The sequence below is a fragment of the Sciurus carolinensis genome, chromosome 2 (genome assembly GCF_902686445.1).
Source record: "Sciurus carolinensis chromosome 2, mSciCar1.2, whole genome shotgun sequence".
Classification (NCBI taxonomy): Eukaryota; Metazoa; Chordata; class Mammalia; order Rodentia; family Sciuridae; genus Sciurus; species Sciurus carolinensis.
In genome coordinates this window covers 5,933,228-5,959,575 of record NC_062214.1, presented here as the reverse complement: position 1 = coordinate 5,959,575, position 26,348 = coordinate 5,933,228, and the positions used below count along the sequence as shown (strand labels likewise).

Sequence of the window (26,348 nt, the reverse complement as noted above, 5' to 3'; positions counted from 1 at the left end):
GTCCCATGGCCCACTCCCAGCCTCAGGTGGGCCCTCATCTGTTTAGGTCTCTGAAGTTTTGCCAGTTCTGGGCATTGCACAGAAATGGAATCAACAACGTGTGACTTTGTGCCTGGACTTTCCACTCCGCATGAGAGCGCTGGCAGGCCGCAGCCGTAAGCCCGTCCCATCCTCTTGCGCACCCTTCAATCCCACCGCAGTTCGCAAGCCCGAGCTTCCTGCCAAGACCCGTGAAGATTCGCCCCAGAGGGCCGGGCTGTTGGGCAGGGCGGAGCGCGCGCGCCGGAAGCCCCGCCCACTCCGCGCGGAACCGGCTCCAGAGGGGCGGGGCTGGCGGGACCCGGAAAGCTCGCGCGCCGGCAACCCCGTAAGCTCAGGCCACTTCTCCGGAGGGCGGGGCCCGTGGGTGGAGCCAAGAGGGAAGAGCGCCTATCTCCAGCCCCGCCCACCCTGCGCCCGGCTCCAGCTCCGGGGGGCGGGACCGGGGAGGGCACGCGGCCCCAGCCCCGCCCACCCCGCTCCGGCCGCCGCTTCCTCCCGGGTCCGCACGCCAGCCGCCGCGCCTTATCGCGCACCATGGCCGCGCTGCTGGCACTGCTGATCCCAGCGGGCAGGATGGGTGCCCGTGTCCGGCTTCGTGCCACCCGGCTCCTGGGCGCCGCCACCCCCTGCCCCCAGCCACCCCTGGCCTTGGCCCTGTTACGGCCTGGGCCAGACGCCCGGCTGCTGCGCACCGCTGGTGGCAACTGCCGCGGCCACCAGGTAAGCCTCCCACAGGATCCTGACCTCTGACCCCAGCTGTTAGAGCCTTGTGCCAGGGGCAGGCCACTTCCGCCGCAAGGACAGCCTAGCACTTGGAGCTTCCCGAGACCGGTAACTTCAGGGGTCCCTGAGTCCTCAGATCCCTATAAGCCACGACGTGGCTCTTCTCAATAGACAGGCGAAACTGAGGCTCAGGAAGGTATTGGTGCCCTGCCCAAGGTCACACAATCCCCAGCAGAGATCCAGCGTCCCAAGTGTTCAGCCAGGACAGTGGTGTAGCAAGAGAATCTTAGGGGGCCTAGATTACTTGTGAACTTCCTGATGTGGCCCCTTTTGAAGTCCGTTCAGGCCTCCGCACTGGGGTACTGGCCAAAGAGAACACTTCTCTGGGCTCTGCCTTATCTAATAGCTCCTTACCTTGCTGCTCCGCCCTTTTTATCTAACTAGAAGAGCAATCTTCTTCAGGCAGAAAAATCCATGATGTGGAACTATGTCTCATCCTGGTTGCCTTGCATGCTGCTCAGTGAAAACTAGTTTCCATTAAGAACGCCTTTCCTTTTTTTTTTTTTTTAAAGTGGGTCTCTAAAGAAAGTAGTAATGGAGCTGGGGATATAGCTCAGTTGGTACAGTGCTTGCTTTGCATGCACAAGGCCCTGGGTTCAATTCCAGCACCACCAAAAAAAAAAAAAAAAAAAAGGAAGTAGTAGTAATGGAGTTTGCAGAAACAAGAATGGCAAGTCAGGACCTGCAGAGCCCTGGTCCTTCATCCGTGTGCCTCCAACTCTGCACTCTGGGTTGCATGGCTAACCCAGCATTGCTGACCTTTCAGGGGCTGAAATTAACACTTTCCAGGCAAGAGTCTGGGGGAAATTCCATGGGCTAATGCAAGGCCTGCCTTGAACTGTGCCAGAATTTCTGGAACTTAACATAGTCTTCTAGTAAGTCGCAGCCAGATTTGTTTGGTGTATGCTCTTACCAAGCCTGTCCTACAGGCGGAGAAACTTCCTTCCCTACCCTCTCCTCTCCTGCCTGGTGCGTGGCACAAGGGCCTTGCCTCTAAATCCTGAGGACAGTCTTTGGGATCCTCCCACACACACCAGGCTGCCTCCTGTCGATTCTTCATAGCTCAACCCAGGCATCCCTTCCTCCAGGAAGCCTTCCCTGACCACCAATGATGCCTCAGGGGCCTCCACTGGGCGCCCCTTAACCCCATGAGGCAGGTCTTCTCTGCATTAATTAACTAGAATGGCCTCTTCCTTATCTGTTCTGTCAGCCATATCATTCGCATCCCCAACCTAGGCCCTCTACTGACAGGGATGTGTTTATACAGTGGGACTGGGACCAAGTGTGGTCTCCACTTACTAGCTGTGGCCTTGATCAAATGCTTTCACTTTTCTGTCTCGGTTTCTTACCTGTAAAATGGGATGTTAATAGTTCACACTTCATAGAGTGTGAATGTAAAATGAGATAATGTTCATTTCTAACATCTGGCATATCCTAGATTAACATTAGCAATTGTTAAAATCACAGTAAAGAAGTATAGCCCCAGGGGCCTATGATCTGTCCTTGGTTGTCCAGCTCTAGAATGGATGGGTGGAATCCAGGTAGGATCAGAACCAAACGGTTTAGAACAAAAGATACTGATCAGGTGAGAAGATCTGGCTTTGGTTGGAACCCCTCCTCCCCTAGGGGCTGCATCTAGATGCCCCCACTGGAAGGCAAGAAGGATGAACCCAGCTGGGGTCTCAAAATATATCAGGCATTTAATTAAGTACCTGAAAGACAGCCCACCTCTGCCTACAGTCAGGGGCTATTCTGTAACAGGAGGGGTCCGTAAAGCACAGAGGAAACCAGCCTTTTCCAGTTAACATGATCCAATCTTGTGTAAGGCCTGCACGCAAAGGCCACTGACGACTTAGGGAGGGGAGAGAACTCCTAGGCAGGTGACTCGCCCTGAGCCGTCCTGTCCTGTCAGTTCAGCCTCCCTTGTTCTGACCTGCAGCTTCCCTCCCGAAGATCCTGCCAGGTGTGCCTCCATTGGCACTTGGCACCTCTGGCAACCCTGGTATCTCACTCTTGATTGATGTTCCTCATTCCCGCTGGACCATAGGCTCGTGGTGGGTTTTATTCATGGCTCTGTCTCCTGTGCTGGGAACAGTGCCTGGCACTGAGAAGATGCTCCTGAATATGCAGGAAACACAGCACAGTTACAAGCAGAGACCTTGGAACCAGACTCCAGTTTGAGTCCCAGCTTGGACAGTTAATCTGTATGATCCTCAGTAAGTTATGCAGCCTCTCTGGCCTCCCAGGATTCTCGTCTGTTCAGTGGGGATGCTAGGAATGCCTGTCTCACAGAGGTGTGATAAAGATTATATGGATTCATATTTCCAAAATACTCAGAACAGTGCCTGGCACAAAGTAAACATAATATAGTGTCATTATAGTTTACCCAATGAATGAAAATAAGTATCAGTCCAAAATATGTGATCAACTTGTGGGCAAGTCCTAGGTTCATCTTCCGGCCTTCTTGCCCCTTCTCTCATACAGATCTCTGTGCTTTATAAATATTGGGGCAGGAAAGGGAGCATCATACATCCGTGGATGTGACAGCGCTGGGAGTATGGACCCTGAGGAGGGCAAGGAAAAATAGTGTACAGTGCCCTCATGTCCTGCAAGAACCATTCCTAAAGGGAGACACTTTTCTAGAACTTTCCAGCTCTTGAGGGAAGGAAGGAAAGTGGTCACCAGCTTCCATTTGCTTGCTCAGCACACACTGCCTCCCCTGTCCTCGAGGTCTCTGTCTAGCCCCGCACCCCCAGTCACAATGGCTGCGGAGAGCTCGGCTTATTCTGATACAAGCCCTACTGCCTCTCATGGTGATGGGACAGCTGCCAGAGCCAATAGGATGGCAAGTTACAGGCCTTTCCAGGGCTAAACCCTGCTATTAAACTGATGGCGGGTGAAAGCCCCTTTCAATTCCCACCCTTGACACTTGGCCCAAGCTAACTCAGTTATGTGCCAGTCTGTCCATTCACCAGACTGAGCACAGCGTCTCTGTGGAGGGCCCTTTTATTTACACCGTCTAGCTTGGCAAAGGCCTTCTGACCATAAAAGGCAGCCAGACTTCCAGCTACATTGCAAGACAATGAATGGTAGGAATGAAACATTCCAACAGGACTGACGGTTTCCTGTTAGTTTCAGAGTGTGATATTTGACAGACCTGAAGGTGGCAATGGAGGACCTCTTGGAGGAGGCAACATTTTCATTTCCACTTGAAATATGTGAAATGGAAAAGCAATGGCAGCACTCCCTTCTGTTTGGGGTGAGCGCCAGGCATGCTATCCTGGCTGATCTTAGAATTATCTGAGCAGCTGAGGACAAAGCCTAGTACCAAGACTCACCCACATCTGTAAAACCAAAGGCTGGACGCACAGCACAGGTACAAGGGGAAGAGCTCCCTATAAACTCATCACTCTGCAGTGCCCACAGACGGCAGCCTTTGAGAAACACAGCATCTGGAGCCTCACCCCAGACACTCAGTGAGAGACCCTGCTCCAGGCAGTGGCTCCCAGGGCAAGTCAGAGCAGGCCAGAGTTCCCACCACCTGGCCGCTGGGGCTGTGCAGGCACAGGGGGCGGGGCTTGGAGGCTGCTGTCAGGCCCTGTTGTGTCCTTGGCCCATCTCCTGTGCATTCTGGATTGGCAGGCTCCTTCCCTTGCCTTGCAGTGCGCTCAGCTGCGGCATGCTAAAGCAGTGGGCAGACGGCACAGCTGCGGGATCTCTAAGCAGAGCCAGCTCACAGGCTGTGCTCACTGCCTGCCCAGGCCAGCTGTAGAGACTGTCGATGAATCTTGGTTAAAAGTGCTCTCTTACTGAGGTTTGCTTTTTCTAACAGGCGTGGTTGGTTTCTCTGTTGTATTTTTTGTTTAATGGGTTGGTTTTTCTCCCAAACATCCCAGGCCTGGTAGATGATCTGTAAGTGTTAACAAATGCCACATACACTCATACAGAACTCTGTACAGTCCTAGTCACTGCCCAGGAGTGGACCCTCCCTTTGTTTCAGGTGTGAGTCTTGGTCCTGGAGTAGATAAGCCATAGCTTTTTCCCCAGTGTCCTTTTTTTAGTAGTGTACAGCGTGGTGGTCATGTGCCCATGCCAGCAATCAGGTGACCTAGGCTCTGATCTTAATGACTTTGGGTCAGGGACTGTGCTGCTCCTCTGGGAGGTGGCGAAAACAGTAGTGGCTACCTCCACAGGCTTCCATGAGGAGGAGAGGAGGGGCAGGTGGAGATGGTACAGCGGAGGACAGCCTGGCTCAGAGAAAGCATTCGAAGGACTATCACCGATGTCCCCACGTAAATAAGTCCTGGAGTACAGGAGTCACTCTTGCTGCTCTAACAGACAGCCACAATCACTGTCTGACAGTGCTGGGGGTCAAATCTAACATGGGTCTCACTTGCTGAAGTCAAGGGGTCAGCAAGGCTGGTTCCTCCTGGAGGCTCCAGAAGAGAATCCATTTCCTTCCTCCTGCAGCTTCTCAAGGCTCCTCGTTCCTTGGCCATGGCCGTGGCCTCCATGGGCCAGCAGCACAGCTCCTCCAGATCCCACCTACCACCACCCCCCCCCCACCGCACTGGCTCCTACCTCCCCCTTCTCCCTGATAAGGACCCTGTGACGACACAGGGCCCACCTAGATAATCCAGGATCATCTCTCCATTTCAAGATCCTTAATCGTGTCTACAAAACTCTTTTTCCGTGTAAGGTGACAGGTGCTGGGGACTGGGACCTAGACATCTTTAGGGCCATAGCTAGAACCCAGCCTTTGGTTGCAGACACTAAGTGAAACTTAGTCTCAGCTCACTGAGGAAGAAAGAGGGGAACTGACATTTTATGGGGTGAAGAAGTGAGTACACAAGCCACAATGACCACCAACCAGGTCTCCCTTCTTTGGTGCATGTGTGCCCAGGACCCCAGCAGAGCCACGGAGACAGCAGGCAGCAACACCAGTGGCACAGAGGGGAAGCAAAGCAAGTCACAGCAACTGAAAAAGGTCCTTCAAGAATACGGTGCTGTCGGCATGTCACTGCACATTGGGATCTCGCTTGTCTCCTTGGGGGTATTTTACACGGTGGTCTCCAGGTAAGGTGTCCAGCAGTAATAGGTGTATTTTTTTAATGTCATGTAAGATCCTGTGAGTGAGAACTTTATTCCTCAGACTTTTAATTCATCCAGCTACTTGTATCACATTTTTAAAAATCCGGTGAATCTCATAGTCAGGCTGCTTTCCTAGCTGAAGGCCTTGCTGTATGGTCATTTCATTCTGTTTTGTTTTGCCTCCCCTCCAGTGGTGTAGACATGGCTGCCATCCTGCCCAAACTCGGATTTAAAGAGTCACCGGTACTGTCCAGCGTGGCAGCCGGCACCAGCACGTTTGTGGTGGCCTATGCAATCCACAAGCTGTTTGCACCAGTGAGGATCAGCATCACCTTAGTCTCTGTGCCCTTCATTGTCAGATACGTTCGGAAAGTAGGACTTTTTAAATCTCCAGGTACAAAACCTTGAGGGGCACCTTGGTCATCAGCACTGAAACCTTTCTTTTAATTACACAATTTGGATTGGTTTTTAGGGTTGCAGGTTTTTGGGGGTGGAGGGAAAAAACTTGTTGCTGTGTTCTCATGCGTTAATTTTACCTTTGCCAGCAAAAAGCAGGTTTTTTAATAACTGTAATTTTTTGCTTTAGTTTGTTAATGCTGTTCATCAGAGGGCCCTGAACATGTGTCAGCAAGACATCACACATGAACTAGCATCTCAACATCAAACACCTACAGAACATTCCCTCTAGAAAACCACTGACTGGTGAGGGCGTACCTGCAGAAACCTCAGGGGGCTCATCTTTGCTCGAGTTCTTAAAAAGCAAGGAATTATTTAGCTGGTTTTAAAAATTTCCCTACTTGCCATCAGCAGCCTGCAGTTTAACCTGCAGCATTCTGCAAAATAGCTGCCTGTGCTGCACAGTTAACAAAGCAGAACTTGGCGGCGTGTCCCCACAGTCAGCACCAGCCCCTTGACACACATTACTCGTTTAGTGAAAAGAAAGCATTTCTGCTCTGCTCCACTGGTCAAATCTGGACATGATGGGACCCATCTCCAGTGGTTTTTCTGAAATTTCCTTATAGTAGGTCAGGGTCATATCTCTGTTCAGGTAAAACATGGAAACCTTGCTCAAGATCACTTGGTTTCCAATGCCTACATTCAGAGGAATTTGGCACATATGAAAAGCTAAGACAATCTTTGCTTAACTCTATCTCAAACTTCAGACATTCCAGAATAGTCACAATGTTTACACTGAGTAATTACTTTTTTGAGCTAAAATTATATATATGAAAAACTTGGACCACTTCCTTAAAAAACTGGTAGCAGCTAGCCAGGTATAGTGGTGCACATCTGTAATCCCAGTGACTCAGGAGGCTGAGGTGGGAGGATCTCAAGTTCAAGGCCAGCTTCAACTTAGCAAGACCCTCAGCAACCTAATTAGTGAAATCCTGTCGCAAAAATAAAAAGCTCTAGGGATGTAGCTCAAGGGTAAAGCACCCCTGGGTTCAAACCCCAGTTCCAAAACAAAAACAAAACCTAGTAGTACTTTTAACAAACCAGGGAGAGTGGTATTGGCAGGTTTAACTAGTCCACCAGGACAGTTTCATCCAGCCAAGGGCGAGTGTCAGGAAGATTAGAACAGAAATAGAAACGGCAGAGACCACACTGAGGCTTCCCCCTCCTGTGGGACTCAGCATCGTTTTTCCTGAGCTGTGCTGATACAGGGCACTTGCTCCCCATTCTGGGAACCCAGTTTTAACAGTTACCCTGCTGCATGGTTGAAGTTGCGTATATCTTTCTGACTACCATTCCTTTTTTAAAAACTAAAGGAACTGTTAAGTGACTATTGGTTTTACTGAGTCTGGCTGTTGACAGTTTCCTAGTTAACCCATAGTTGCCCCTGTCAATCAGTATCTGTTAACATTTAAAAGAGTTTGTGGGACAGAGATCCATTTGCAATATCACTATAGTAGAACTATATATTTTTCTCCCCTTTTAAAGTTGTTAGTTCACTTCCAGGAGCACTTACTGATTTAAAACTTGAACCGCCTTTCTGAATCTTAATTCCAAGGACCTCTCCACAGCAAGCAATATGCCCAACACCAGTACTAATTTCTCTTAGGACCTAGACAGCCGTTAGACAGTGATTTGTTAGCTTTGGGCTCCTAACCCCACATGCGCCAGTCTCCCAGACACCTAGCAATGCCTATGCAAAAAGCTGGCCTTGCCAGTCGCAGCGATGCTGTCATCCCTGCTAACTTGGGAGGGTGAGGCAGAGAAGTGCAAGTTCAAGGCCAGCCTTGACAACTTAGCAGAGACCTTGTCTCAAAATTTTAAAAAAGGGCTGGGTGTGCAGCTCAAAGGTAGAGCACCCCTGGGTTCAATCCCCAGTACTGAGAAAAAAACAAAAAACTAGTCAGGAGCCCCTCAGGATTAAGGGTTTAAATTCTCAAACTGTGTGCCAGTAATGGAATTGGAAAAAACAAGCAATAAAATGAATCATACCAAATAGCCATATTACTTTCTAACCCCCAATCCCATTTACACCTATGGCCAAGACAGAAGAAAAAAAAAAAAGAGGTCAAAGGATCAGGGAAACCAAGCATTATGCAGATTCACCAGCAAGATGTGGATGCTCGTACTTACATTGTTTTCAACGGAATGAAGGGAATGAAATTGATCTATTTTACAAAGCAAGCTTCTGTTTGCCTGATTTTTTTAATCTGACAAAACGAGATGCTTAAACTCTGTGAAATAAAGTTTCTGAACTTTTTCTCTTCTGGTAAACCATGATTGTGGATCACCAACAGCACTGACTAAGGTGCTGTTGTGTTGCTGCTGTGAGCTGCTTTGCTTGTGTGGGACAGTCTGAGGCAGTGTCCCCAGCGTATTTAGCTAACATCGCTGTGGTCACATGGTACTAATGTGGGCTAGGGTGGACAGTACACGAAGTACTCTGGTCTCAGCTTGGCTTGCCTCAAAGGGCTCACCTCTGCAGTTGCACTCAGTCATGTTTGGAAGCCCGACTACTTTGTCACTTAGACATGGAAGTCTCTTCACGCTGGCCACTTCGGCACATCTGTCGTTCTGCCTCTTGCCTTGAGTAAGCCATGGAAGCACACTCCCCACTAGGTCTCGGATCACACTTCCGCCTTTTCCTCATCGCATTCACCCTGTCTTTGGTTTACAGTTGACACTGAGAACCATACATTTCATTAGAATATCCAACAGCCAAGAGGGCGCGACCTGCTCCCTCTATCAGTCAACCTGGAGTGTAAGTGGCAACAGTGAACAGGTGGTGGAAATAATTATCCATGCACTGCAGTTAGACCAAAAAAAAAGCCCTAACATTTAGAAATAGCTCTGAGACACTTGGCCTCTTCTTGTCCCAAGCAAGGCCCAAGAGAATCCGTGTTCCTACATCATACAGCATTAAAGAGGACAAGAAATCCACAGGCTTGATAGGGTTGAAAGACACTGAGCTTTCCTAAGAGAACTCCATGGAAGGAAAAATACAAGTCCATACAAAACCTTTATTTTAACATTTAAAAGGAAGTCACATATTCACATACTCATTCCAACAGCTTTCACAGGCTTGGCCACCCAATAAGTTACACACACACTCAGGTACTTAAAGGTTGCTGCACAGCTCGTTAGCTGACCCAGGGCAGAGTGGTCACTTTCCTCACAACCAGACTCCCATCTGTCCACTGCAAGGCCACCTTGCCCGGCACAGCTGTGGGTACACCTGCAGCCAAACTGAGCCTCCAGTTGTGAAACCAGTAAAAGTAGCATGACTCTCATGGCCACTTTTCCTCCGAAGGGCATGGTCACTGCAGTGTAGCTCTCTGGATAGGGAGGCTGAGGTACTGCATGCTCAGAAGGCCAAGTGACATTTCCTGTAGTGCTCTCTCGAGGTTGAAGGCAGGTACTAACAGTAAGAGGAGTCTCAGCAGCATGTTCCTGAAGACTGTACCACAGCCCTGGTTCAGGATTCTCTCCCTGCACGATGATGACTATTTGCTAGTTGACTCCTTGCCTTTTTGGCAATTCAGTGGCTTTGATGAATTTGCTGTGATCCAGGGGTGTTCAAGTACTTCACTCAGAGTTGGTCTCTGGCTTGGATTATGCTTCAACAGTCTTGAAATGAGGTCCCTGGCTCCCTCTGTCACAAAGTCAGGGAATGTGAATTCAACCTGGAGCACAAGTGACAACATGTCACAGACACGGGTTAGAAAGACCAAGTAGCCTGCTGTTCCAACCTTAGCCTAAAGTTCAGGCTGATAAGAAAATAATTCTAATAGCGCTGGTTCTTTTGTTAGCCTTACCCGTGATATTCTTCTATAGGTCTCTTGGTGTGTGTTTGCCTCAAAAGGAGGCTTCCCAACTAGAAATTCATAGCAAAGAACTCCAAGGCTCCAGAGATCCACCTTCTCGTCATGCATCCGGCCTTCAATCATCTCGGGGGGCAGGTAGTCCAGGGTGCCACAGAGAGTGGTTCTCCTAAAGAACGGAGACTCGGGTTGACATGCTCTTGTTTTACCGTGGCAGCAGCTGCTGGATCATTAATTACGCTAACGCTGACTGAGTGCCCCCACCAGGCCAGACCCCGTGCTGCGCAGGAAGCACTATCAACCCCACTTACAGGCAGGGCAGAGAAGAGAGAAATGTGTAAGATCACAGAGCTGTCAACCAAGCTTCACCCCCATCTGTCCAACTACAGAACCTCTCTGAATAATCTACAAGAAACTGAAACTATCATTACAAGTAAAAGCTGCCTTACAAAGTTTTCTGTAAACACAATTTGGAATTTCTATATTAGGTCCAAGTGACACCACAATCAGAAAAATACATTTAAAAGCATAGGGGATGGTCTAGATCAAGACCAAAGAATCAGATACAAAGGATGGACCTTTGCTGGTTCTTATTTAAAAAACAGCTACAAAATTTCATGGACAACTGGGGAAAGTTGAAATAAATGTTAGATATGTACAACACTTAATTTTCTTAAGCATGATAATGGTTGTGATTACACAGGGGTCTCTCCTTGGTTTTTAGGAGGTGCTCAAGGATCACGATACCATAGCCCATTTTCAAATGTTTACAAAAAAGCAGTGCAGCCAGTGTGGCCATGGTGAGACCTGCTGAGTGAGGCACTGGGTGGACTGGTGTGCCTTCAGCACGGTTACGAATAAGCTGGGGGTGACAGACATCCCGCCACCGCAGACGGTGAGGTTCCTGTGGCTCTGAGCTGCACTCAGCCTGGCCTGGTGCCCCACGAGTGAACCAGGAGCACGCATGCAGCTAACACTGACCAAGTGCCCCCACCAGGGCACACCACTGAGTGTGCCTCTGCAGACGTCTAAGCTCTCACCCCCACTGAGACCACTCAGGGGGCTTCACACAGGGGTCCACGACAACCAGGAAACTGTTACAGGTATTAACATTTGAGATGCAGGGTGACATGGCCATCAACATTCACATAAATGATCTCTTCAGAAAAAATAAGCTGTGTGTTTTCTGTCATGATGACACCACTGGCCACATTAAGGTCTAGGTTAACCCTATAGCCCCATGGAGCCTACAATTCTTTATTGTTTGTCCTACTAGGTGACAAGCTGCCAATGATGACCATCAGTTAAAAATAAAACAACAACAGCAGATTCAACACATAGCTGACAACAGAAATGACCTGTAACAACCCCACCCCACGTCATCTGTTTTAGGCTATACAATCTCTTCTAACTGCTTATCTTTTTTGTTTTGTTTTTTTTTGGATGCCGGGGATTGAACCCAGGGTCTTGTGCTTACAAGGCAAGCACTCTACCCTCTGAGCTATCTCCCCAGCCCCTAACTGCTATCTTAATAACTATCATCTGATGACTTTTAAAGTCCTCCCTCCAAGTTGACAAGCCCTAAAGAGTAGATGTACACTTCATGCCCCACTCACACCAAGCATCAAAACTTATTTAAACCCAAATCAACTTAAAACCAGAGAATAGTCTGGCTCTCGTTTGGCAGGTTCACCTAAGATGCGGTTGATTCATTAGGTGATGTCCCTGTTCATCTTTAAGGGGGTAAAGAAAGGACTGTTCCTCCTGCCGACAAAAAGCAAACAGACTCCTTCCCACCATCCTCAGACCTCCAGCCAAACCAATTTGGTTTTCAAAGTTCCCCAAAGAACTGCACTTTCAGCTGTAGATCTCTGTTCTGCTATCCTCTGGAACTTTGTCTCCTTCTCACCATTAAGGCAGACTTCCCCCACACATCTGCATCTTGCTTATCATAAAACTGTCATGTGTTGACTTGTGCATCCTCTTTAGCATCCTAAACAGTGGGCCCAGAGTGCCATGTATAGCCCTACCTGGTCACAGAATAAAGTTTTCTCAAAGATAACATCTATTATCAGACCTAAAATTTATGGGTCAGTCATATGCCACAACAAAATATTTTAGGGAATTTTTGCACTTAGTTCATGATCAGCCCCCAGAACTTCTGCTTAACAACTTCTACCTCTATAAAGTTACATACCTGGAGGATGGAGCATGTACTGACCACCCGAAATCTGCAATTTTAAGCTCTCCAGTTGATCCAAGAAGTAGGTTCTCTGGCTTAATGTCTCTATGAATAACTCTCTTTGAATGGCAGTAAGATAGGGCATTTGCCAATTCAGTTATGTACTATTGGAAAAAAGTATCAAAAGTCTGTGTTTTAGATCTTATACAACACAATATATCTTTCCTAAAAGAAAATACAACAAAGATTTTTAATGTGTTTTGCAGATTTTAAACATTGTACAAGCTACCTCTTTGCTAATACAGCTGATATGACATTCAAAGACAGGAAAGACCAATTATAAACTATACACCCCCACGTGGCAATTTTGGGCCCAGCTGCAATGAATTAAGGAATGTATCAACGCTGAAGAACTCAAATTACAGATTTATAATGTGTAGTTTTCTTTTAAATCTTTTAAGTGCAGTCAGTTCCCATTTTTTTAAAACCAAAATCACTCTACAACAATACAACCTGTTTGAAGATAAAAATTTACTTCAAGTTTATCAGGAAAAAAATTATCCTAAACAATAAACAGAAACTAGACTTAAGTTCACTGGCATATCAACGATGCCATCTATGGTTTCAGTGTGTCCCCCAAAAAGCACATGTTGGAAACAACCTTCAATGCAAGAGTGTGCAGAGAGGGGCCGAAGGGGAGATGTGTCTGGGTCGAGAGGGCACCCCCTCATGAGTGGATCAACACTGACTTTCAAAGGGCTTAAGTTCCATCTTTGGCTCTGTTGCCCTTAACTCCGATGCCTTCATCCATGGATGATTAATAAGACTCCAGCCAGAGTCACACACACACACACACACACACACACACACACACACACACACAAAAGCAAAAAGGGCTGGGGATGTAGTTTAGTGATAAAGCACCCCTGGGTTCAATCCCCAGTACCAAAAAAAGAAAAGACTACCCGAGCCGGATGTGGGACCCTTGCTGGACTTCCCAATCTCCAGAATTGGAAGAAATAAATTTGTTATTTACATTGACCCAGTCTCAGTTGTTTGTGCAGTCAAAATAGAATGCCTAAGAAAAACTGCACAATCGTGCGGCATATTAATTCATTAGTCAGCATACAAGTATGCAAAAACAAATGTTAGTTGTGTTTCCTTAAGTGTTGTGGGTTTTGTTTTGTTTTTTTGTACTACAGATTGAATCCAAGGGTGCCTAAGCACTGAGCCACATCCCCAGCCCTTTCTTTTAAATCTTTTGAGACAGTGTTTCACTAAGTTATTTAGGGCCTCGGTAAATTGCTGAGGCTGGTCTCCATCTTGCAATCCTCCTGCCTCGGTATCTGGAGTTACTGGGATGACAGGCATGTACCACTGATCTGGCAAGTTACCATCCCTTTTAAGAAAAGATTTTCCAGCCCCATCTCAAGATTTAGGAAGTCTAGAATTGTTTTAATATACAGGGAAGAATGGGAGAGTATATTGAAAGAATATATGTAACTGACAACACTTCGAGAAGTTTGTTTACCAAAGTAATTGCTAGACAGGATTGAACATTATTTTATACCAAGAAGATTTACTAAAAAAAAGGTGGAAACTAAATGTCACAGTCAGAAAGGGCATTTTTAATTCTTTCAGCCCAAACCAGAAAATGCAGACCACAGTAAATGTAAGGTAAATCAAAGAAGGCTGGTCTCATGCTGTGCCAGCTCCCAGGGCAAGATTCCAGAGGGCAGTGGGCCCTCCCTGCTCAGACCACCTCCTGGCAAGAAGCGAAGAGTTCAATCAGAGCTCTGTTGAACTGTGGCTATGCAAGAGTCTCCACCCTTTCTGTACAGTTACTTTTATTTAAATGACTTTGAAAGAGAAAACAGGTGTATTCATTCTAACTACTAAGAAACCTAGAAAGAACCTCAATGGAAGCCTCAGGAATAAGGAAGAAAATGGGAAATAGTATGATACAGAAACTGTAAGATTACAAGTACAAGGCAGAAATTGGGAGGAGAAAAAAAAAAATGATCAATTTACCAAAAATAAAATTACAATCTACTCTAAGCAAGATTAAAAGATAAAAACCTAGTACTTTATACAGAAACACTATCACTATTGATCATAGTTTCCTTATTGATCTGTAAGGGAAAGTTGACCCAACAGATGAATTCATAAGAAATATCAATGATCAATTAAACAAGAAAATGATTAGCAAATATTTAAAAAGAAAATAAAATGGATCTACTTTCACTTAGCAGGACAGATACTTAAGACAAAATTTAAGTAGCACATTGTAATTGCAAAGACAAGGCTAGAGGAACAGTCACCAGAGATGGTGTGACTTCAGCAGACGGTGAAAGTAAAAACCACTTCAGTTCAAATGCCACCTAAGTGAATGCCAACAAGAAGGAGAACTGGCACAAACAACCCAGAGACTCCCACCAAGAAAACAAAATCAAAGTGATCACTACTCAACAGTATCATGCCGACTGAACAATTAACCTCTTACAAGTAATTTTATTCACATAGAGAAGAGCAGGAAATGCACAAGTCATGGAAGAAAAAACTGACATGCTGCAACTTAAAATTAGAAGCTGCTTTGTGGAAGGAACAAATGAGACAAAATTCAGATTAGGATATTTGTAAAAGACATATATAATAAAGGACCTGTATCCAAAATGTATAAGGAACTCTTAAAACTCAGTGACAAAAACAAAAAGTTACAAAAGGTAAGAGATCAACAGGTGCCTCAAAGATGATATACAGATGGCAAACGAGCTCAAGGTTACATGCCATTAAAAAACTGCAAATTAAAACAAGGAAATACCACCACACTCCTCTAAGAATGAATAAAGTTCAAAACACTAACATCAAGTGCTGGCGAGGATTAGAAGCATGAAAAAAGCTGTGTCAAGCCCCCCCAAAATACAGTTGAATCTTGAATGCTTATTACTAGGTTAAAGAAGCTAATCTAAAAAGGCTATGTGCTCTTATGGTTACAATTATGATATTCTAGAAAAGATAAAACAATAGACGGTAAACAACCCTGAGGTTGCCGGAGACTAAGGAGGGCTGAGCAGGTGATGTGCAGGTTTACTGAACTGTGAAACTCTTCTACCCGACACACGGTGGATGCATGTCACACGTGTCAACATCCACTCAACTTTACAGCATCAAAAGTGAACACTGGTATATAACATTTGAAAAGGAAACACTTAGGAGGTCAGGGGATCTGGGATGGCATGAAGACTGGCAAAAGAATCTAAATGTATACAAACGTGTCAAACACCCTCACTGATGGTGGGGGAAGTGTGTTGGCCTGAGTAACTTTGGAAACGAGTGGTGTCTATAAAATAAAGACACAAGGAGTCGTGTACACTATTCTAATTGACAGCTGTCCCCAGAGGTAACTGGTTAGCAGAGCTGACACGTGCGTACATGTGTACATGTACATGTAGTAACATATGTACCGTGGACATAAGTAAATGCGTGGTAGATGGTGAAATTCAGGTTTCTCACTGCCAGTGTGGTCGTCTTAGATAAGGGGGGTGTTTTAGAATGATCCATGTGGTAAGAGATTGGGTGAAGATTTCAGGATGAACTCGTGTTTGCTCTTAGACAGAGATGGGTAAGACACGTCTACACACGATCCCTATCTGCACGTATGCCCTTGTGCCCTGTCAGCTGAGGTCCCGGAAGCAGTGATCCCCCAGTGGTGCTCAGCACACCCAGCCTCTAGAGCTTGGTTTCAAACATCAGTCTCAAAGGAAAAGAACCAGGACCCTTGGAGAAATGGGCCGTTTCTAGAAATAGGGCAAGAAATATACAAGATGAGGCTGAGCATCTTACGCCAGATGGAAAGGAAATGCACAAAACAAAATACAGAAAGACTGGGATTCCAGTGGCCATCGCTGGAACGATCTGTTCATCAAAATAAAGTAGTACTGGATTATGAATCAGTATAAAATAATGTCCATGAATCCATTTTTAAATGGTTGACTTAATTAGGGAGAGCAGGCAAGTTCTGGTATATAATTCCTGATAATTTACCTAAATCCTTCTCCCACTCTCCTTCAGTGTAGGCTCCGCACAGCAACTTCCTTTGAAAGGACAGTAGGGAGAGGGTTGGAAAGCAGGAGCTGCATGTGGACACACTAGCGAACACGACCTCAGGTGCGAGATGGAGCCCACGTCCCAGCAACAGGTCGTGCCAAGAGTGCACACCCCTGAGGCGATGAGAACACACTTGACCTCTGCAGTCTGCCCCTCAAAAGCCCACAGCCCCCGCCTAATCATGAGAAATATTACCCAGCTCAGCAAAAGCACAGACTAGTTAACGGTCACAGAATAAGGGCTCATTATTTGTGAGGACAGTATCACACCAAGATGTTAACAGGAGCTAGGTATGGGCACGTGGAAACCTTCTGTCCTCTTCATGACCGCTGTGAATCTGAAACTCTTCTGAAGTAAAGGTGGCAATTGTCTATATGCAGAAAAACAGCTATGGGAACAAACCAACCACAGCATTCCACCTGTGCCTAGTTTTATCTGCACGTGTGGTACAAAGCCATTTTGATATTTCCATTTCAAACATTTGAACCTATTAAGCTACCTTTCCATTAAGACAGAACTTAATCTCCTATAACAAAAGGCAAGTTGCATTGGAAAATAGGTATAAAGGAAAAATTAGCCTGGACAATGAATGAAAACTTACAGTAGCAGTTCTCTGGTCATCAAACTTGGAAAGCTTCTGAAGTTCTCTATAGACTGTCCCAAGCGGTGCATACTCTAGAATTAGGTAAACTCTGGTGGCATCATGAAAATAACCATACAGCCTGAGAATATTAGGATGCCTGCAACAAAGGATGAGGACTGTAACACCAAAGGAAGCACCAAATACCAGAACACCCCTCACGTAAATAAAACCAGTTGTGTTTCACACAATAGGCTGCTCTCCAGCCCCACCCCAGAGTCTGAAACTAGTCTCGTTCTAAGAAAAATACACACATATATATCATTTTACACACATTTCAAAGTATTAATGGACCTCCAGTTCAGTTCAGACTATTTCCTTCCTTTAGGTTTCACTATTCTTGAGGAAAATCTAGCGCAACATATTCTCCATGTTAAAAGAAAGGAGCACAATCCACTCAAGAGGGTCACGAGAACAGACTGCGATGGCAGGTGGAGTACAGACCAGATACTGCCAGAGTGGAGCACCTGATCCAAATCTGGAAAACACTGCAAGCAAAACAAACACCTCCACTGACCAAGTCAAGCTGCAGGCTGCCAGAGGCAATTTCTGCTGCCTCAGGAAAGGGGGGCCACCCTCTTAACTATCTCACACAGACTCACACTCACACACACACACACACACACACACACAGCAGCAAGCCCCAGGTAAATTAGCTCCTTAACAAAACATTAAATTCTCAAGTGATTTTTCAGAACCATAGCAAAGAAGTCTTTGGAAAATGACTTATTTAATCATTCCTCATGACACTATGAAGCAAGCCCTCCTAAAAGAGATTTCAGTTTTTTTTTGTTTTGTTTTTTTTTTTTTTTTTTTTGTTTTTTTTTTTTTTAACTGTTAGGAACTTTAAGTCCCACCTACCACTCCTCTGCACAGCAGTCTGGATACTCACCGCAGGTGGGACTGGATCTCTACTTCTCTTCTGAGCTGATGCTCCACTCCAGCCTTCTCCAGCTGAGCTTTAAACAACACTTTAAGAGCCAGGATAAACTTGCTTTGTTTTTCTCTTGCCAAATAAACATTGCCAAACTTTCCTTTACCCAGTGGACGACCAATGTCAAAATCTTCCAAAGTCCATTGCCTTCTAGAAAGTAATTTGAACATCTTAAAATGTGAAAACAAATCTTAACTAACAACTTATCAATAAGAAGTAGACATTCCATAAATGATATTATATTCAGAACTACTTAATATGTACCCTCAACAAGAACTGAGCCACCAGTAACAAGCTTCAAGCATTCAGTTGCCATTAGCTCTGAGAGGCGGTGTTGGTGTTGAGGAACAATGCTGCATTTTTAGAAAAGCAACCCTCAGTGGGAATGTCCCTGGCTGCTCTAGGCTCAGCACCACGGGGCCTGCCAACAACCCTGAAGACCACAGGAAAGGCTAAGTAACAGCAGAGGAATAGCAGTCCGGATCCCAGCACCCAGGTCCTCTTTCAAACCAACCACCTCCCTCCATCCTGGGAGAAGATAACCCTCTCTAAGGTGGAGAGCCACTCTGGAGGTGGACATGGAACCACTGTCACTAGTGGAAGCAGGCTGGACCCCATAGGTCAGTGGGGCATGAGAACCACAGGAGTTCAATTCTGAGAAAGCCAGTAGGCAGCTGAAACCAAAAAAGTCCATGGGGTCATTCCTGGCCCCTGCTCCTCTATGCTAGAGTCCAGTTCAGAGATTAGGAGCAGGTGCTTAGAAAATGGGGCAGAAACCACAGCCAGTCTTTATAATACAGAACAAATGCAATAATTGTATCAGTATTACAAAATACCTAGTCACATATATGTTTACAGTTTTACAATGTGACACTGTTTTTAAAAAACTTGCACTTTTAACCAGGTGTGTTGGGTAGTCCCAGCTAATCAGACTGAGGTAGAAGGATCATTTAAGCCCAAGAGTCTGAAGCCAGCTGGGCAATTAATAAGACCCCAGTTCAAAACAAAACAAAAAAGCCTGAACTTTGATACAAGAATAAAAAAGTGCATACAAGTCACATGCAAAGGACATACATGTCACACACACACACTAGTAACTTCTGAGGGTAGAGAAGATCTGCACATTTTCTGTAACAGATCCTTACAAGCTTTTTCTATATTTGAAAAGCAACTGAAGAAAAAAAAATTAAGTCCCTAGTAAATACCTAATTTTGGGGGGAAAAAAAAAGATTTCTTTAAGATTCTGGAAACATTTATCTTCTATATGAAAATAAAAGTTCTCATGAGCAGGGCACAGTGGCACACACCTGTAATTCCAGCTCAGGAGGCTGAGGCAGGAGGATCACAAGTTAAGCCTCAGTAATTCATCAAAGCTCTGTCTCAAAATAAAAAATAAAGAGCTGGGGATGTGGCTCAGTGGTTAAGCGTCCCTGAGTTCAATCCCTGGTACAAAAAAAAAAAAAAAAAAAAAAAAAAAGCAACCTCATAACTAACTCTCTGCAATGAAATGGTGTATTTTACTAGACTAATAGTAGAACTGGTAAACAAGAAAACTTACTTCTTTGAGTCTTCATTTTTCTGTTTTGATGTCAGTTCCCTTTCAGGATTATTTCCTATAGTGAATAAATTAAAATCCTGTTTTTATAACTATATAGAATAAGTTTAAAAAAAGAAATCAAAGAACATATAACAAAATATTTAGTATGCCACAAGTGATAATCCAGGCTTTCTTAGTTTTTTTAAGAGAAAAATGTCTATGAACCCCCAACAGGACTCCCACATGAGGCCTGTACAAACTTTCTACAGTAAAGATAAGTAACAGTGGAAGTTACCCCTCCAGAAACAATCTAAAGATAGAGATTATGTAGATTCTCCCTAAAGCCTCTCTTTATAAGAGCTTCTAGAAAAGAATTACCAATCTTCCACCATGACAAACTGCCCCTTATCACTGCCCCCTACTACACGGGGCCAGCCGACACCTGTACAGTACATCTGAATCATCAAGAGCATGAAACAAAACAAGCCGGTCACCCTTCTTCCAAAGTGAAATATAGAAACCACCAGTCCAGAAAATAAGTGCAACAAGCGGTTATACCGCAAGGGCCTAAAGTCACTATTTCATTAGCTGTGAAATGCTACCATCTACCTCCAATACCGCCTCATCAGCCCAGCATGCTCCAAACTGCAGTGACTGTGGGAAGCCAGGATGTGCCACCCAAAAGATACTTCTTTGGCAGATTTCAAGCTGCTTATTTGGGGGAACAGCAGACAGGGCAGCTTTGAAAAGCTGTGCTTTTGGAAGAGCAACGTACATCTCTAAATAAAATCAACTCAGGAAAGCACCTGCTAAAGGAAGAGGCTAGGATGAGGCAGTCACCTGAGAGACTTTCTACCTGCTGGCAGCACAGCCCAGGTGGAACCTTCTGAGGTTGGAGGGGAAGTTCTTTTTCTTCCCTACACCTTCATCCCTAACTCCTCCTTACCCATGTTCCAGGTCTATCACCCCATTCTCTCCAGTCAGCATCCTAAACAAGCTCTCAAATTTACTGGCACCTCTCCATACTGGCTGTCTTTGGTCACGTTAACGAGAAGTTCCAAGGCTTAGCTTCCTCCTCTGTGACATGGAGTTGGTAACTCTGGCTACCTTCATGAAGTGGTTGTGAGGACGGATGAGACAACATGGATGAAGGAGTCATTTACTGCTGGTAAATAAAAACGGTTGGCATTCATGCTGCTGCGCCCTGCTCAGATCACTGGCACCCTGATCAACCTTCTTCCCATCTGCAAACCCTGGATCCAGCATTACTACTCTCCAATTCACACGGTGCCTCCAAGAAAGCTTTCTAAAGGTTAACCAGTCCCATCGCTGCTCAAAAAAAAAAAAAAAAGAAAAGAAAAGAAACTTAGCAGCACCAGGTACAGTGGCACACACCTACAATACCAGCTATTTGTGCAGCTAAGGCAAGAGGAACACAAGTTTAAGGTCAGCTTGGGGTACTTAGTGAGATATCTCAAAATATCATTTTAAAAATGTGCTGGAGATGTAGATCAACAGTAGAGCACCTGCCTAAGTATGAGCAAGGCCCTGGGTCCCACCTCCAGTACCACAAAGACCTTCAGTAGATTCCCAATGCATGGAGAGGAAGCCCTACCCCAAAACCAGCAGCAATGCCCACGTGACGTGACCCATCACATCCGTGTGCCTGCATTCCGCTTCTCTGACATTTCCCTCCACATGCCCAAACTTCACATATTCATTTCCTCAAACATATCTGCTACAAACACCCAACATCCCCTAATAAGCAATCAAGAGAACATGGCATTGGCAGTGTCCCTGGATGGCCGACTCTTCAAGAGGACAGGAATCAAGTCTGTATTAGCACAGACATTGTTACGTGAATGTGGCCATCTTACTTTCTCATCAATACATGTGATGTAAAAGGCAGGGCTGGGCAGGGCTCCAAATAATAAATGACTTCACTGAAAGTCAAAAGCTGGCTTACCAGGTGCCGATGGCGGGGGCTGCTCACTCTTCTGGGTGTTGTTCACTGGCCGGGAGACAGGGCGAGGCACACTGGCTGCCTGCAAGTGCTTCTGTCCCGGTTTCTGACTAGAGACGAGCTTGTGTGCTTGCACAGGAACACGCTGGGAGGAATTTGAAGGACACAAGACCCGCTGAGCCTGGCCACTGCTTGCAGGTAGTGGGTTCTGAGAAGGAATGTGCTGAGTGACCAGAACACGTTTTGGACCATCACCATATGGAACTGCAGCCTAGGATGGGAAGGAAAACAAGCTTTATGGTCTTCATGAATAAAGAATGGATGTTGAGAATTCCAGTTTTCCAGTGCAGGAAAATAATGAATATCACTGATAATAAATGGAAAGGGAAAGCTATTTTAATAAGCATCTCCAGAGGAATGAAAACGATGGAAAGGGATATTTGGATACTTCCTATCCCAATTCCTCACACTCCAAAACAAAAACACCCCTCATTCCATTAACAAATCATCAACTAAACTTCCATCAAATGAGGGAGACACTAAATATTTTCTAAGAATTCTCAATGCCTTAGAAACACACTCCTATATTGCTTTCAAAACTTAATACAAAAATCCCAATTCCATTAAATCATTTTGATAATACATGTTTAAAAAAGACTGTCAAACAATGGTTATCTTCAACAAAGTCTGAATTGTGGTACATGCCAGGCTTTCCACAATAAGCTTATTACAATTATTTGCCAATGTTTCATTTTCCAAGTGCTTACAAACATAGGCTCTTCAAAGGTTATCACTGTGTTTACCTGCCTTTGCAAAGTGCAAGATTAAACAGTAACTCTAAATCCCTGAGCTAATCTCACTAAATTGATGGGGTGGGCAAGATTTACTGCAGGTTCAATAGCCCATCTTAGACCAAGGGCCCGTGCTGGAAAGAGAAGCCTCAAAGTCCATCCGCACGAGCGCTCCAGAGGGTCAGAGTTCAAGCCAAGCCAATCGCTTGGAAGGAAGCTCCCTCAGCACAGCAGGCTGCAGGCAAAGCCAGGAGTGCAGCAGAGAGCTGAAGTCACAACCCACAGTAAAGCTGGGAGAAACTTCAGATGCCAGCTCCATCTCCACGTGAATGGGAATTATTCAATTTACCTTAACAGGCCCTGAAACGCAGTTTTCTTTAGATCTGTCCATAATGCCTGAAAAGAAAAATAAGAACCTTTAAAAACAGCCATCTGCTTCAAAGTGTTAAGTTAGGCAGTTACAGCTCCCCACGAAAGGGCTCTACGACACACACATCTTTATACTTTTCTTTGTCCCAGTGAAGCTGATAAAGGAGGACTCTCTCATCTGACATACGTACAGACGTGTGGCTTTTGTCACCAGGCCAACCCCTCCCTCCCCCGTACACTGCATGTCACCCATCCCCTCAAGCACTCTCCCTCCTAGACTTGACTTCCTGCTCTGATGGATCACTTCCTTCCAAGCACAACCTGCTGCAATTCCTGCTCTCAAAAAATAAAGTCCTCCTTACCCCAGAGCCACCTCAAGCCACGAGCCCTCCCAACAGCAAAGCTCCAGGAGAACTAGCCGCCCTCATCTCTGTTTCTCACCCTCCCGAGCCCATTCCCCAGGAGGCTTTTTCATCTCTCCCACTTTTTTGGGTTCATGGTCGACCCCTCGTGCAGTCACAGCAAACCCTCAATTCCACCCTCATCTGTCTCTCAGCAGCATCTGACTTTGGGGTTCACCACTTCCTACTCCCTGCTCTTGGCATTCAAGTTTATCTCCCACCTCACTAGTGCCCTTTCTTACCCTTCTTTGCTGGTTTGGCCACATTTTCCCCCCAAATTGCGCTGTCTGGGATGATCCAGGAATGAGTGCTTGATTCTTCTACTTCTACCCTTTAACAGGGACCCTCATCCAGTGCTTCAGCTCTAAACACCTCTATTAGGATAACTCAAAATGCATCTTCTGCCCTAATCTCTCTTCTGACTGCTGGACTCAGATATCTAAGTACCTACTTAGAACCTCTCACAAATGTTTGACAGGCATCTTGATACTAATACATCCAAAAGGCAACCTCTCACCTCCACACTCCTTTCCCCTCTGTGCTCATGGGGTGCCCTGAGCTCAGACCCAGCACTACTTCTACACATACTGGCAAGGTGACTTCATACAATCTCCTTGGGTTTTAGTACCATCCACAGGTTAAGGATGCCCAAATAGCCATCTCCAGTCCAGACTTCTTCCTGGACTCCAGATTTAGCTCACCTACTTTCTACCCAACATCTCTACTTGGTCATCTGAGAGGCATCTCAATTTTAACATGTCCCAAACTAAAGTCTTGATCCCTCCTTCTCTCACAGACACCCCCATCTCAGCAGATGGCAAATCCATTCTGTCAGCTGCTCTGGCTGAAAGCCTTAGCATAACCTTTCCGTAGTTACTTCTCTAAAATTCCACACCTAAATCCATTGGCATAATTTGTAGGCTCTACCGCTGTGACCATCTCTACTGCTACTACCAGCTGCTTCAACTATAATTTTGTCCCCTGGATTACTTGCAAGAGACTCCCAATGATTTCCCCACTTCCACCCTTGCTTCACTATGGTCTACTGATCCCATCAACATGATCCTTGGTACAGAAATCTCCATGGCTCTCCAGCTCCATCAAATCAATTCAAACTCCCACCTGCACAGACAAGTCTATGATCTCATAGAATGTGGATCCTGACCACCTGACTTCATTCCCTTTTGTCCACTGCACATCAGTCACACAAAGCTCCTTTCTTCAAAGGTCTCCCCTGGCTCAAGGTCTTTGAACTTCCTGTTCCTTTTATCTCTTAAATTCTTTCTCACATGTGTAGCTCACTCCACTTAATTCAGGTCTTTGCTCAATGTTTCCTTCCAGAATAATCATTTTCCTCCATAGCCCTTAACATCTTATATCATCATGTGCATCTGTTTACTGTCCATTTCCCCAGACTCAGATATCCTGCTACTGTTGAGAAACTCCACAGAAACGCTCCATGAAAGCAAGCCCCATTGAGTTCACTCTTACCATCCCAAACCTAGAAGAGTTCCTAGCATGCAACTCACATTCCATTGCTTTGGAATGAACCAATTCACTGACAAAGGAAATCAATAATAAGAAGAGATTAAAACATTGTTAGCCAGTACTGGGAGGCAGGCACAAACATCTATCTAATAGATGAAACACCAAAAAAGCAGAAAAATCTTTCTGATCCAGGTGTTCTCTTTATTCTAGAATCCAATCAGAAAGCATTCCCAGAGTTTCACATCCATTTTACAAATAAGCAAATACCTTCATAATGAAGTCAGCAACTAGACTAATAAGCTCAGAGCCTTTACATAAAACAGTGGATTAGTAACAGTAATAAAAAGGAAATTCATGTTTGAGCAAAGCAAGTTTTAATTTTTTCCACGAAAGCACTATGCTTTCTTACATTTCCCTAACGTTTACAAGTAGCAGACTAATAAGATCACATATGCTGAAGGCCTTTTATTCAACATTCTTCTAATGTAAGTATAGACTTTTTTTTTTTTTTTTTTTTCAAAATTCTTCTTTCAGTAACATGAATAATAAGCATAATGGAATAAGATTCTGACCCACAATTCCCCACTGCACTTCAGGTGATTCAGATCTGCAACCAGATTCAGGAAGCACATGACCAGATGACCTTCACAGGCCCCACTCAGTTCAAACCGGAGGTTTACTATTCTACATTTTAACATATTAACAGCACAGTAGGTTTCATATTTGTTTCCTCCTCCAGATGAAAGGGAGGAACAAAGAAGTGTACATGTTGCCCAAGGGCCTTTAGTTCAAGCAAACAAAGAGGTTAAAGAGGAAGTGGAAACGTGAAAAGTCAAGGACAGTAGCTACATCTACCCCACCGGATGTGTTAGAATCTCGGTCCCAGTCCCAGTTTTAATAAACCTGTTCCTGCATTTCAACATCCCCACACGATTAACGTATGTGCTGTGCTAGTAGCTCTCAATTTAACATAAGAATCACCTGGGGGAGGGGGGTTGTTAATGACACGAGAATCGTCCCCCCGCCCGAGATTCTGATTTTCTGCGTCTGTAACGGGCTCATTTTCACCCAGGTCCCTAAGTAAACCCGACACCTGCCCCCAGGTCCAGGGCTAGGGATGCAGCCGAGCACACCGGCCTCCGCAGGTTCTCGTTCACGCAGCACTCCTTCATCCAGCCAGCAGGACGACGGCCTCCCAGATGCTCTACCCGAAGCGGCCCCGTGAAACCTCAACCTGTTCGCCTCCTTCGCAAGACCCACCTCCGCCGCCAGTTATCGTCCCAGCTCGGCGTCCCCAGCCCCGCTAGGATGAAAACACCAAGACGGCAAAGCCAGGTCTCCACCGGTACAAAACCCAAGCAGAAACCCCAAAGCTACTCAACCCGCTTCCACCACCAGCTGCAAAACCCAGCAGGCGCGTCCTACCCGCGCCCGGCCCCGGGAGCCGGAGCACGGGCTGGGGAGGCGGACAGCGCGGCGGCAGGACGCCCGGGCCGCAGCCCTGCAGCCCTAGTCCGCCGCTCCCAGCGGGACCCGCCTGCCCTCCATACCCACCAGCCGGATGCCACCTCCGACCCCGGGCTGCAGAGTCCTCCCAAGAGCTCAGCCGTTACAATTCAAAGGTTCTTCTTTTTAAAGAGGAGTTAAACCCTCAAATTCAAAAGCTGATTGGCTTAGGCCAGGGCGAGGCTGCTTTTTGATTGGTTCACAACCAACGCGACGACCTGACTCACGTTGCAAGACGCA

General features: G+C 45.8%; 2 protein-coding genes across 3 annotated transcripts; one reads left to right on the top strand and one right to left on the bottom strand.

The window, feature by feature from the left end:
* The first annotated feature begins 508 nt into the window (after window positions 1-508).
* On the top strand, window positions 509-8,454 carry Fam210b (family with sequence similarity 210 member B). The gene is made up of 3 exons (XM_047538588.1): window positions 509-762; window positions 5,729-5,901; window positions 6,108-8,454. The coding sequence occupies exons 1-3, from the start codon at window positions 577-579 to the stop codon at window positions 6,322-6,324; spliced, it is 576 nt and encodes a 191-aa protein (XP_047394544.1). The 5' UTR covers window positions 509-576; the 3' UTR covers window positions 6,325-8,454.
* A 917-nt stretch (window positions 8,455-9,371) lies between these two features.
* Window positions 9,372-26,268, bottom strand: Aurka (aurora kinase A). Of its 2 annotated transcripts, none has more exons than XM_047538586.1 (9): window positions 26,157-26,268; window positions 22,694-22,740; window positions 21,557-21,824; window positions 19,612-19,666; window positions 18,012-18,203; window positions 17,081-17,219; window positions 12,388-12,536; window positions 10,185-10,359; window positions 9,372-10,052 (listed from the first exon to the last, which is right to left on the bottom strand). In XM_047538586.1, exons 2-9 carry the CDS (start codon window positions 22,733-22,735, stop codon window positions 9,873-9,875), a joined length of 1,200 nt encoding a protein of 399 aa, XP_047394542.1. In that variant the 5' UTR covers window positions 22,736-22,740; window positions 26,157-26,268; the 3' UTR covers window positions 9,372-9,872. The 2 variants fall into 2 exon arrangements, with proteins under 2 accessions (XP_047394542.1, XP_047394543.1); XM_047538587.1 differs by lacking the exon at window positions 26,157-26,268 and adding an exon at window positions 25,863-26,146.
* Window positions 26,269-26,348: the final 80 nt, after the last annotated feature.

Excerpts from the sequence above, each read along its gene's own strand:
- Fam210b (XM_047538588.1), top strand. The coding sequence starts at position 577 with ATGGCCGCGCTGCTGGCACTGCTGATCCCAGCGGGCAGGATGGGTGCC. Across the intron at positions 763-5,728 it reads GCAACTGCCGCGGCCACCAG|GACCCCAGCAGAGCCACGGA; the intron begins GTAAGCCTCCCA and ends ATGTGTGCCCAG. Across the intron at positions 5,902-6,107 it reads TTTTACACGGTGGTCTCCAG|TGGTGTAGACATGGCTGCCA; the intron begins GTAAGGTGTCCA and ends CCTCCCCTCCAG.
- Aurka (XM_047538586.1), bottom strand. The coding sequence starts at position 22,735 with ATGGACAGATCTAAAGAAAACTGCGTTTCAGGGCCTGTTAAG. Across the intron at positions 12,537-17,080 it reads ATGACCAGAGAACTGCTACT|TACATAACTGAATTGGCAAA; the intron begins GTAAGTTTTCAT and ends TTTTTCCAATAG. Across the intron at positions 10,053-10,184 it reads CCTATAGAAGAATATCACGG|GTTGAATTCACATTCCCTGA; the intron begins GTAAGGCTAACA and ends CTTGTGCTCCAG.